At 41.4% G+C, this 13,933-nt stretch overlaps 1 protein-coding gene across 1 annotated transcript; it reads left to right on the forward strand.

Moving 5' to 3' along the window:
• The first annotated feature begins 4,225 nt into the window (after positions 1-4,225).
• Positions 4,226-10,582, forward strand: LOC133137026 (solute carrier family 25 member 32-like). The gene is made up of 7 exons (XM_061255002.1): positions 4,226-4,660; positions 5,104-5,254; positions 6,891-6,976; positions 8,025-8,179; positions 8,331-8,444; positions 8,682-8,827; positions 9,401-10,582. Exons 1-7 carry the CDS (start codon positions 4,453-4,455, stop codon positions 9,525-9,527), a joined length of 987 nt encoding a protein of 328 aa, XP_061110986.1. The 5' UTR covers positions 4,226-4,452; the 3' UTR covers positions 9,528-10,582.
• Positions 10,583-13,933: the final 3,351 nt, after the last annotated feature.

The following is a 13,933-nucleotide window of genomic DNA, read 5'->3' on the forward strand; positions in this document are numbered from 1 at the left end:
AGATGTCCACAATACTGGTGCAGCCAGATCACCTAGAATTTTGGATGATACTGTCGCTCTCCATTTGTATTCTGGGCACCGTGTTTCTACTACCGACAGTGGCGTCACTGCCCCAACAGACCACAGCCTCATGGAGAAAGACAGAGAAGCACAATCAATTGTGCTTTTCAACTCCAAAGCCAGCAAGAAGAATGCATAGAGGGTTGTAGACACCAAGAATACTCTACCTAAAGAGGAACAGAGCTTGGTTGAAGGTTCAAAGTATGTTATGTAGCAGCAATCATATTTAATTTCTGTCCTGTTGTTTGCTTTTTCAACCTTTTCATTTACTTTTAAACCTGAGAAACCTTATACTTGATATACATTAGAAATGTTATACTAGATGCACATTCATTCCAAAAGTGCTGAAAAGTACGTTGAGAAAACATCTCCACAGTGGATGAATAACTATATATAAAATAATAAGCTGTTTAAGATATATAAAAAGGACAGCACTAATAGTAATAAGGCTGAATATTGTAATATGAGCTCAGGTTAAAAAAGAACTAAGGTTAGCCAAAAGCTTATTTGAAAGGCAAATTTCACAGGATGAAAAATGCAATCCCAAACGTTTTTTTCAATACAGTAGTAGGAAAAGGAAAGTGAAGGAGGAGGCTAAGTGCATTATGAATAGCAAAGTACAACTACTGTAGAAGAATAAAGATATTGCTGATGCCTTAATTGGCTACTTTGTTGAGAGTTTTACTGGGGAGTAGGTTACTTTTGGAATGGGATTTATACCGGATTACTGGAAACAAGGTAATATAATACCAATATATAAGAAAGGGGACTGTACTGATCTTGGAAACAGGCCTGTCAGTCTAACTTGCATCACATGTAAAATACTGGAATATATCATTAGAGACAAACTGAAATTATTTCTTGAAATAGCATTCTAAACAATAGCCAGCATGGTTTTTGTAGGAATAGGTCATGCCTCACAAAGCTTTTGGCATTCTTTGAGAAAGTTACCCAAGTGTTTTGATGTTACCAGAGTGGCAGCAGGAACCAATCACTACCCAGAAATAAGATCAGTCAATCAGGTATAACAAGGGTAATCCAAATCTTGGCCGAGGTCACAGGCAAAAGTCCAAACAAAGTAAGGCAGGCAGAGCAGGCAAAGGTACAGACCGTACCTTTCGAATCAAAATCCAATAAACAAAGCAAAGTCTGGTATTGAGTGATCAAAAACAAAGCAGACGGATAATCCAATAAACAGAGGTCGGTACAGGTACACTGAACAGACAGGCTGGAAACCACTGGAAAGAATGGCTAATACACATTACAAGCTGGCAAAGAAACATGGGAAACGGAAGGGTTTACACAGAAAAATTAAGTGAAATGACTGACAGGTGCGAGTGCAGAAAACAGGTAACAAGAAAGTGCGAAGTACAAACTATTCTAGCACAAAGTGTGACACCTGGAGCCCCTAGAGTCAAGTTCAGGGTGTTCCAAAAAAATTATTGTTGAGGGAGGGGTCTAAGATATAGCGTTCGGGAACCCACAAGTTCTTTTCAGGACCGTAACCCTCCTACTCTACCAGGAACAGGCGGCCCCAACCCCGGGGACGCACCAACTGTGTATGCTGGATCGCTATCAATGAGCCAGGAGGGAGGCAGGGGTTTGGCAGGACGGCTCAGTTGGGAGGCAATGTAGGGCTTGACCATTTACCATTTACCATTTTGATGCGGGAGACATGGAAGACTGGATTGATGTGGTGTAGGGAAGGTGGAAGGTTGGTAGAGGGGGTGATGGTGTAGGGACCAATGAACCTGGAGGCACATTTGTGGTAGACAGTGTGAAGGGGAATGTTCTGAAATGACAGCCAGACTTTTTGCCCCATAGTGTACTGGGGAGCAGGGCATCGGCGACGGTCCACAAACCTTTTCATCTTTGTGACATGCTATGCCAAAACGCCTTGCTTACAGTCCCCTCCAAAAGTATTGGAACAGCAAGGTCAATTCCTTTGTTTTTGCTAAATGCTGGAGACAATTGAGTTTGTGGTCAAAAGATGTGCATGAGATGACAGATTGAATTTCAGCTTTTATTTCCTGGTATGTTTAACAAATCTAGATTTAAAAAAACTAGATATCACCATTCGTATCAGACCACCACATTCTTAGGTGAGTAAAAGTATTGGAACATTGGCGTTACCACAAGATGCAAACCACTCATCAGGAGTAAGAATCGGAAGGCGACATTACAGTTTGCAACAAAGTACAGAGATGAGCCACACATGTTCTGGAACAAAGTTTTAATGACTAATTTGTGACATGCCGAAGTAATGCACGCATTCTTCTCCATGCCTGATGCACGCACTGGACTAGGAGCTATCCGGCGGGAACTTCAATCTCTTTATCTTCCTAAGGCAAGAGGTACAGCGAATAACCCAGGCAGCAGGCGAATGGGGACAGCCCTGTGGAGGAGACAAGCAGAGAGTTATGGTTGTATTCCACCCAGGGGAACAAGAACGACAGAAGACGTGGGGGACTTTTCAACAGGGCAACACAGGGTCTTCTCCAGCTCCTGGTTCATCCTTTTAGTTTGGCCGTTGGTCTGGGGGTGAAAGGCATAGGACACTGAGCCTCGGCCCCTTATCTGAGCAGGGTATTGTGGGAAGTGGAGTCCCACAGGGTTTGGTGCTGGGCCCACTACTCTTTCTCATTTCTATAAATGGTCTTGACAGATGCATTGAAAGTGCTTTGGTTAAATTTGTAGATGATACAAAATTAGAATGAATCTACTAAATTCTGGAAGATTGGAACAGAATCCAGAAGTGGGCAGAAACCTGGCAAATGAAATGCAATACAAATAAATGTGACGTTCTAACATAACATAAGGCAGAATTACTTTATAGGTGGTACAAAATTGGAAAGTGCACAATTTGAAAAAGACTTAGGGGTAATAATAGTTGACCAAAGCCTTTCAGGTTTTAGTCAATGTGCAGAGAAGAGCAGCCAGATTGATTCCATGTATAAAAGATAAGAGTTAGACTTAAGATGCTAAATCTGTTTAAGCTTACTAAAAGGAGACTTAAGGAGATTTCATTGAGGCTTTTAAATTCATTAAAGAGATTAACAAAGTCAACTATAGGTGATTATTCAGGATGACTTCGGTAAGCAGAATGAGAAGCACAAATGGAAGTTGGCAAAGGAGAGATTCCGTACAGATATTAGGAAGTATTTTTTCACACAGTGAGTGTGGAATAGCTTGACTGGACATGTAGTGGAGGCAGAAACACTGGGGTTTTTTAAAACCAGGCTTGATACGGTGCTAGATACTATTTAGCATTTAGGCAAACTAACAAGTATCCTTCCCAGGATACAGTATATGCATGGTCTCATACATGGTCTACACAGGCAATGCTGTTCTAAAATCCAGCCATGACCAGCTTGAAATTAGCAGCTACCAGCTATGTCGAAGCATAGTTTAGCTGGTCAAACCATGATGAGTGGGAAGCTGGTCTGAACTAGTCAACCACCTACCAGCTGCAAAATCTAGCTTGTGATATCAAGCTGTTTTTTTTTTTGTTTTTTTTTTTTATCAGGCTTTTTGAAGGAATAAATCCAGAACATATGACTGACAGAATAGTGCTTTCTTTCAGGAATGTTGTGAAAACATGTCTAAAATTGCTTACAGATTCCCAATAACACCACTAAAAATAATCGGGAACTTCAAGTCCAGTACGAGATTATTTCTCACGCAAAAATCACAATATTTATATCTGGCTGCTCATGCATTTTATGTCTAGCCGACTGCTGTAGCTGTATGACCTTCTGTGGTTTTATGAGTGGTGCAGATTCGTATTACGTCATAGCCCTGAAACTGTACGCCTTGTTGTACAGTTTTGGCTCTGTGAGCGGAGCAAACAAGCACCATAGACTGTATAAAGCCAATTCTTACTTCCTGTATCCATCTATCATAATACGAGTATAGCCGAATGCTATGCAAGCTATATGTGGTATGCCTGGCGTTACCGAATGATGGATGTCATTGCGCGAAGCAAAATATCGTATTGAGCTCGCCCTTGTTCTGTTAAAATAAATACTGCTTATTTGTGCTTGATGTATTATTGGACACAAAATTATGTTTTGAAAAGCATGCAATATGCTTTTATTTTGAAACTTGTTTTGGTAACAACCGGAAGTTCAATTCTTATTGGGAATACCTTATTCATGCTGTTCTGCCTAATGATAGAGGTCATGGCAAGATATGTTGTGCCAGTTGTTAAACTTCGCTTCGTTTATGTTGTTGGGGTCTTTTTTGGCGAACGAATTACAGCTAGCTAACGTTATCTTTGGGCTGCTTTGAAGCGAAAATTAGCTAGCTTCATGGCATTTTATTGTGCCGTCCGTTTGCAGAACAGCATCATCAGATAGTTAATGTTAACAACAGGCTAGCTTGTGAGCAGACATGAGTCCTGCTGCTGGATCGTGGCGGAGTAATGCAGCGACTCTCCCGGTCGCTTCGGACTCCCCCGGTGCACCTTTCTCGTTAACGGCTGATCTTCTGCGCCTTTTCAGCTATGTAAAATACGAAAATTTAGCTGCCGGACTGAGCGGAGGAGTCATATCAACAATGGTGCTTCATCCTCTGGATCTTGTCAAAATTAGATTTGCAGGTGTGTGTTCCTACCCGTCTAGCAGATGAGACTCTATCCCTAATCATTGCTAGCTAACTGGCTATCTTAAATTACCTTACGACAGAGGCAGGTCGTTGCAAGCGGATAATAATCAAGCCAGCTAGAGCTAGCTAGCTACGTAAATATGCTTGCCAGCTGCTTTTAAATGCAGCTGTTTGCAAGTTATTTTAACAGCCTTGCTTAGCAGCATTACATTGTATGACGCATAACTCATTGGGCTGTTTAAATGTAACACTAGTTGTCCAGACCCGCATTTAGGTCATCTAGGTAAGTCGATTGTTGCGATTGTGCGATAGCTACGCGAATTGGACAAGAGACTGTATTTTAGCTGCAGCTGCAGATCGATACACATGGAGCTTTTCCCCGTTCTCATTGAAGCAGCCCAAGTTTTTTTCCTCCTTTTGTTCGCTTTCTCTGCACAGTGAGTGATGGGTTGGCGCTGAGGCCCAAGTACGATGGAATGCTGCACTGCATGAAAAGCATCTGGCAATTCGAGGGGATCAGGGGGCTTTACCAAGGAGTGACCCCAAATATCTGGGGAACAGGAACTTCCTGGGGGTTCTACTTCTTCTTGTGAGTATGATCCAAATACTGATGGTATACAGGAATAGGCGTGTTACTGAATGTAACCTTCCCTCAGTCTTGCTATACTTATGACCTGTTCTATTGTAAAGGCTCAGTTTGCTATGCCAAAACGCCTTGCTTACAGTCCCCTCCAAAAGTATTGGAACAGCAAGGTCAATTCCTTTGTTTTTGCTAAATGCTGGAGACAATTGAGTTTGTGGTCAAAAGATGTGCATGAGATGACAGATTGAATTTCAGCTTTTATTTCCTGGTATGTTTAACAAATCTAGATTTAAAAAAACTAGATATCACCATTCGTATCAGACCACCACATTCTTAGGTGAGTAAAAGTATTGGAACATTGGCGTTACCACAAGATGCAAACCACTCATCAGGAGTAAGAATCGGAAGGCGACATTACAGTTTGCAACAAAGTACAGAGATGAGCCACACATGTTCTGGAACAAAGTTTTAATGACTAATGAGGCCAAGATTAACCTCTACCGAAGTAATGGAAAAGTGTGGAGAGAGAAGGGATCTGCTCATGATTGAAACAAAAGCTCATCTGTGAAGCACAGTGGAGGAAGAGTCATGGCTTGGGCTTGTATGGCTGCTTCTGGAGTGAGCTCACTAATAGTTATTGATGATGGAACTCATAATGGTAGCAAAAATATTCTGTCTGCCAACCTATGGAGAAACTAATTGGGAGGAACTTCATGATGCAGCAAGACAACACAAAACACACTGCCAACACAATAAAGGACTTCATTATGGAGAAAAAGTGGAAGGTTTTTGACTGACTAAGTCAATAACCAGACCTTAACCCTATTGAGCATGCATTTCACTTCCTGAAGAGAAGATTGAAGGGAACCCCCCCGAAACAAACAACTGAAAGATGCTGCAGTAAAAGCCTGGAAAAGCATCACAAATGAAGAATGCAATAGTTTGGTGATGTAAATGTCGCATGCTTGATGCAGTCATTGCAAGGGATATGCTACCAAATATTTTGTGTTATTTACTTTCATTTTTTTATACTCCCTGTTCCAGTACTTTTGCTCACCTAAAAATTTGGTGTTCTGATGCCAAAGCTGCTATGTTCTGGTTTAACACATCTTGGTGTAAATACCAGGTGCTGTAAGCTGAAATTCTTGTCTCATGTTATTCTTTTTGTCTCAAATGTATTCAGTGTATTGCAAAAACAAAGGAATTGGCCTTGCTGTTCCAATACTTTTTGTATGCAGTACTAACTAGTACATGTGTTGCTGTAGTACAGGAGATTACATCATTTGGAGATAACATATTTGCTGTACTACTGTTCCCATATCACTTAGATTTTTAAATATTAACAGTTCTCATCCTGTTGATTGAAAACCATAGAAAGCCCACAGTAGCTACAGTACGTGAGCGTTTCTTGTTTCCAGCAGATGTTTTTTGTAAGTCATTGCACTGTTCATGCCATTCATTGTTTGGGACAGGCTTCTTTTAACAGGCTTTTTGACTGCCACTTGTAGTTATGCTGATTTGCATTGTATACAATCTTCCATTTAAAAGGAATGCAGGCAATTGCAACATTGATGCATTTCATTGGACATTGACTTTCCTTGTCAATGTCTAAGTTTTGTGACTGTTGTTGTGCTGTCCACAGCTACAATGCGATCAAGGCATTCAATCAAGAAGGTCGCCAGTCTGAACTGAGCGCTGCAGATCACCTGGTGTCTGCAGCACAGGCAGGTTAGTACTGCCTCAGTCAGTGGGCTGTACTGGACGGTGACCTTCACCTGTATGAATTTAGTTTATCTAATCAGGAGCCTGTGAAACACCGCCACACCGTAGGTTGCCAAGATTAGTCCTTTATTTGAAGAGTGAACTTTTGTTTTTAAAAACAAGGTGTGGCAGTCACACACCTGGCAGGCAGTGTGCAGGTCCCTGCAGGTTTTATGCCTGTGGTGCAGAAAAATATTTGATTTATTATCTTTTTCTGTAGGGCATTAATAAAAAGCAAGCACAGTTCTGACTGCCACAGTATGTACAATTTGAAGTGGTCCCTTGACAGAAGTGAATCCTAATGTGTGACATTACCTCTATAATTCTTGGTGCTGAAGTCCAAACAAACTCCAAAACACTCCTATGCATGCCTTCTCTCAGGTTATTGAAGAAAACAAACTCCATTCAGATGGATAGGTCAGTGGAGGATAAGTTTAAGTGAATAAGGAAATGGCATATTGACACGAAATCCGAGAGGAAGTCAGACAATCAGACGACATAAGGGACAAGAGAAATAGCTTTTCATAACAAATATGAGGTTTTGAAGCAGGGGGTTCTCCAAATTAGAAGTTTGGTGAGAAAAGTAGCCAGCTAGGAATGTTCTCGGCAGGAAAACAGACTTTTCTAATGTCATAATTTTTTATTAGAAACCTAAAAGTAGCCCGCCAAACGGTCTGTAGTCTGTCCATATAGCCGAGGGCTGGCTCTCAGGGATATCCTTGATGAAGGTCGTAACAATGGAAACCACAGAAAGAGGATGTTTGTGTACTGGGTGGAGTCTATAGTGGTCTGAACAGAGCTTCTATAGTCTAAGTCCGCTATAGCTAGAAGTTTTAGCTTTGGTGTGACACAGAGGTTGGGAAACTACTTTTGGGTAGAACACTATGATATTGGCTGCATTATCTCAGTGGTCCTCAACGTTATTTTATTTGTGTGTGTACTGATGTTTGTTTCACTGCGCGTCTCCTCTCCTCTGGTCTGGCATTGGATATGAGTTTTTTCCTCTGTTTTCCAGGGGTGCTGACTCTTTGCCTGACAAACCCAGTCTGGGTGACCAAGACTCGTCTGGTCCTGCAGTATAATGCTGACCCATCCAGGAAGCAGTATAAAGGGATGCTGGATGCCCTGTGGAAGATATATCGCCACGAAGGGATTCCAGGACTGTACAGGGTGTGTCTTACTTTACACAAATAATTTGCATTCACGGTGTGAGAATACCCATCCTCAGCCTCAATCCCCACAAGTAAAGGTCAATGGTGAAATCCTTAATGTGTGTGGCTGGTGTGAGTGTACCATTCATGCACAGCTTTTTCCCCCACAGGGCTTTTTGCCTGGTCTCATAGGCACTTCCCATGGTGCATTGCAGTTCATGGTATACGAGGAGCTAAAGAGAGACTATAACAAGTATAAGAAGATGCCGTCAGAAGCACAGTTGGTGAGTTAGCTGAATAATGGTGTAAAATGTTCTGCCATTTCAACCAAGTTTATGTCTGCATACTGAGAATAAAAATAAAGAAAAAGTTCCATTGAAAAAGAGGAAACGTATTCTGTAAAGGGTTAGGCGTACGTCAGCGACTTGAATCAGAGACTTGAGCGATATGTGGCTGGTTAGTTATAAAATGTTGAGAGTTCAACTCATCTGATCATAGCATTCCTATTTCTTTCCAAACAGACTCCGTCTGAATACATTGGAATGGCAGCAGTATCCAAAATATTTGCTGTGGCCACAACATACCCCTACCAGGTAGTCCGTGCCCGCCTGCAGGACCAGCACAATACCTACAACGGGATTCTGGATGTACTCAGGAGAACGTGGAGGTGAGCCCATTCACAGAAAGCTTCTCAGAAAAACACACCAGATTCAGCGAGTGTTCCTGAAATTGAAACGGTCTACTTTCTAATGAATTGATTGACTGAGCTTAATGGGGTCCTTAGCCCCCAGTGCCTGTCTACAGCTTGTTTCCCACAGCCTCTGATGCTAATATATCTGCATGGTTGTTAGTTAGCGGTTACCACACCCGATGAAGTGCCTGGATTTACAGTTTGTTTGCATGAATGAGTGCAATTATACTGGGGTATGTTTCTGTATACACACATTTTTTTTTAGATAGTGCACTTGCTCTTCATGGAATATATGTTGTTTCTCAAGGATGTTTTTGACCTAATAACTAAAATTGTCAGCCAATGTTACACTGTTAAAATGTTACACTGTTAGGCTTGCTTTGATAATCAACTGATTTTTTTCCCCTTCTGTGGGGTCATTAAGAAGCTTTTTTTTTGTATTGTAACTTAGATGTTTCTGTAGCTGTCACTTAACAGGTAATGAACAGCAATGTCGAACAGCAGTCTTGGACATAGGTAGTTTAATGGTATATGGTTGTTCTCTTGTAGGAACGAGGGGGCGGTTGGATTTTACAAAGGGATGGTGCCCAATCTGATCCGAGTCACCCCAGCTTGCTGCATCACTTTTGTGGTCTATGAGAACGTGTCACGCTTTTTGCTTGGGCAAAACATATGAGACATGCAATGAGTCTGCCAAAACGCCCAAAAGTGGAAAGAAAAAAAAGACTCCATGTGAAAACGCAACCCAGCAGGCCAACAAGACTCGTGTATGGGCTATGGGGCCAACAAACTTTCCAGAGACCCAAGAGCCTCACAAGTCTTCAATAACAAAAGATTACAGCAAAAGATTTCCATTTGGCTGGATCGAAAGAAATTCAGTTGGCACTGACGTTTGTCAGTGAAGGAGCCACTGTGAATGTGACGGTTACATCCCAGATGATGGCCAAATATTTGGACAGAGTTTCTAGCTACGTCCTGAAGACTTTTTGTTATATGCTTCTGGAACAATCGGGATACCATAGTATTTAATGTTAAAAACTGTACTTTACTGCCAATTGTATTCTGTCACCTTAAATAATGCATATTATGTCAGACATGAAAGTATTAAAAGTCACCCTGGGTTGTTTAAATAGAAATTAAGGGAAATGCTGGTTTAGGAAACCAAAGCACTTTTTAGTCAGTGTTTGTAAAGGATTCTGTTGCATTACACAAAATATTTCTTGGATTTTAAATTCAAGTATCAATTTAAAAATGGTTAGAAAAAAGTTGCCATTGAACAAAAGATGTTATTTAATCTGTGAGGAAAGTCCTTGCTGTTTGTAAAATTACATTGGTGTATTATTGTGTGAAAATATTTTTTGAGCCATTTGTTCCGTCCTTTCATTTCAGAGTATTATATCATACTGTTCAGCTGTTTAGTGTGACGTTTAGGTCAGAAGACTTCATAGATTCCACACCTGCACTAGGTAATTCTTGCTTATCTTATTCAATGAATAACACTTTACCTAAAACTCAGCGATTCTCAATGTAAACACTATTGTGTACCTCTACTCCACACAAATGTACAGTTTCTGTAAATTCTGGTGCTATATAGGGGTGTTCAACGGGTCATGTCTTTGACTGTCATTTGTTTTCGTGTAAAGGCAACAAGCCATATTCATTCTTGCCAAATGCAGGGCACACCCTCTAGAAGTGATGATATAATAAATAACTTTATATCCTGAACAGTAATTTACCAGTCCTTAAAATTATTGGCCGGGGGGGGCTTTTTTCTTTGCATGAATTTGTATAACACAATGACTTGTACAGTAGCTTACTCTTGATTGTAAAATCCCCACTGGAGTCTCCTGTTTAATTGCATATTCCTTTGTATTCAGGGAAATGTAGTTATTTATGATAAATGACCAATCAAAGACTGAATTGAGGTCTACAGTTGTGCAAAACCCATTTCATCAGTTCTTAACTGTGAATGTCAAATTCAAAATTCTAGGTTAATTAAAGGTTAATTGGCTTTCTATCTTACAATATATCTGGGTCTTTAACTATTTAGTTATGATTAAATAATTTAATGACAGTGTGAAAAACATAAGCAAAAAAGTAGACACATTAATTATAAGTTAGATGTTTATGGGGTGTCACTGTCCAAAGGTGTATTTTCATCTATCGCATGATCTCCCATTTATATTTTTTATTGTCCTGTAGACTACTGCCTGTCTGCCCAGCTGCTGTGACTCAGCAATTTCACCCATGTCCATGCCATAGTTCCGTGTGTTCCAGGCACACAGTTTGGTTTCCAGGGCACCTTCCCCTGGAACATTCCCCCTCTTTTAGCCCATCCTGACCTGGGATTCCTTGTGTCCCACTGATACCATTCATGCCTGGATTCCCCTGTCCCTGCTGGGGCTGCCAGGTTGGTCCTGCACTCAGCCACCTTACTAAAAATAAAAGGGTGCAACAGGTTTAGGTTGGCTCATCTCCTTTTTACAATATGGGCTCCTTTCAATGCCCGGTTTTAAGTAATCTGACCTTGATATCATAGGGCTCCATACGACAATCCAATCTAGTCATTAAGAGCTTGGGTCCGGCACAGACCAAATGTAGGGCAGCAATCTCAAACTGCCATCCTGGAGGGCTTGACCACTGAAGCCCTTCAATGCTGGAATGCACAACAAACCAACAGACTGCAGCCTTTCTGGAATGCAGTTTGAGAACTGCGACGTCTAGAGACAACCTGGGTCTTCCTCCAAGTATTACTAATAAATGAGTCAGATTATCATCTTGGAGTTTTCAAAACATAGTTACAGTTTAAAAGGGTACGCACATATGAAAGAATATATCCAAGAAATTATGCAAGGAGAATAAGCTGGGGAAAAACAAGTACGCAAACAGCCCTGCTGCTTTAAGAGTTAAGTCTGAGATCATTGTCTATGTGAAGATGTGATTCAGTGCGCCACAGGTCTGTTTTAGCCATTGAGTCACTGCGGAGATGTGGTCCTGGGAGAAATAATGATGCATCCATGTACTTCCAGACAGATTGTCACAACTGGAGCTCGAAACTAAAAACTAAATGTGTTAATTTTATATGTGGACCTCACTGATCTTTTGCAGAGTCAGTCACGTCATATTTTAATGACTATGTAAGTAGGCTTTTCTTTTTTTTTTGGTTTGGCCCTGAATGGATTTGCTTCAGGTACTATCATGCACTACCCTACCAAACAGGGAGCACAATGCATCTCTATTAACAGGAAGAGTACCCCACCTCCCAGCACCTAGAAGCAGATCTAAACATCATGTGGCAGATGGGGTGATGGAGGGTGAGCCGCAATACTGCAGTAGCAAGCAAAGGATGCAGTAGCATCGCAAGAAATGACCAGCCCAGGGAATGTCTGTTGATTTAAGGCACTCCATTAGTGGTGTGTGCCTGTGATTGGATAGGTATGGAAATGTGTTGTGTATGTGTATGTGATTGGTTGATTGTGGTAATGTGTGTGAATGTGGTTCACCAAGGATGGCTGTGGTAGAGTTCCCTGACCGTGCAAAGCTCATTTAGTTTTTATACCAAAGATGTTTTGTGTTTTGTGCAATGCTCATATATTTTTCATCTTAATACTGATGATGTTTTGTGCATTTGCCTTGTGATTCATGATGACAGGCCTGTTTGAGTAGCAGAGGGAATTAAATGAGTTGTTCTTGTTTTGAGTAAAATAATTATCCATTCACAGCTTGGTTGGTAAGACACGATTTATAGTTCCTACAGGTTGTGTGCCACTTTCCCACTGGGTTAATCTTTAGCTACGGAAGTTACTATGAATCTTATAATCATAAAGGAAGAAACACAATCTTCCATCCATCCATTATCTTAACCCGCTTATCCTATACAGGGTCGCAGGGGGGCTGGAGCCTATCCCAGCATACATTGGGCGAAAGGCAGGAATACACCCTGGACAGGTTGCCAGTCCATCGCAGGGCACACACACCATGCACTCACACACTCATACCTATGGGCAATTTAGACTCTCCAATCAGCCTAACCTGCATGTCTTTGGACTGTGGGAGGAAACCGGAGCACCCGGAGGAAACCCACGCAGACACAGGGAGAACATGCAAACTCCGCACAGAGAGGCCCTGGCCGACGGGGATTCGAATCCAGGACCTCCTTGCTGTGAGGCGGCAGTGCTACCCACTGCACCATCCGTGCCGCCAGAAACACAATCTTAAAAAAGAAAAAGTTCCAATAGCCTGATACCAAATATGGATGCAAAAAGTAGTTGTTTAGTAGTGCTCTGTGTTGAGTCTGCTGCAACGCCCCTTGTTTTGGCCACTTTCTCTTCCCCTTCTTGTCCTTGCAGGCAGCCTTTCGTTGCCTCTTGCTTCTTACGCAACATATCTTGCAAAACTTGTCATTTTTGTTGTGCAATCTTTTTCAGCACAACAGACTGCACTGTCCATGCTCTTGCAACTGTGGTAGGCCCCATCCTGCAGAAGATCTGCTCCTTCCTCTTTCTCAAACCATTTCTGCAAGCTCTCATGTTTAAATGGGCATGGTTCAAAAACAGGCCATAGCCTCACCACCACAGTCTTAAAGGTACAATGGGTAAGATTTTAGTGTTAAAACAAGACCATTGTAAATCCATTCCTATAACTGAAAAGGGCTCACTGACATGTTGACTCACCCTCTGCCTCTGTTTATAGTCTTTAAATTCGGGGCTCAAAATATACAATTGACCCTCTGTACAAAAATATTTTATAGCTGTACAATAATTCAAGCTCATTGGTTGAAAATTAGTTCTAATTGCCGCAGCCAATGGCGTTTCAATGTCAGCGCATTTACAGAGAAGGGAGAGGGATAAACAGTGTTTTGGTTTGAAGGTGTTTGTTGCTGCTCTTCCTCTCTTGACCGTTAGAAGTCCAAAATTACCTATTGTACCTTTAATTTCAAAAGCTGAAATTGGCAGTGGTGCATGGTTTATGGTGCCTTGAAATTATGAAATTACTTGTCTCATTATGCCGGTATGCCAGAGACATTCTGAGTATTTACATCCAGATAAACAACCAGATTTTTAGTTTGTCAAATGCATATTT

This window comes from Conger conger, chromosome 9 (assembly GCF_963514075.1).
Source record: "Conger conger chromosome 9, fConCon1.1, whole genome shotgun sequence".
Taxonomy (NCBI): Eukaryota; Metazoa; Chordata; class Actinopteri; order Anguilliformes; family Congridae; genus Conger; species Conger conger.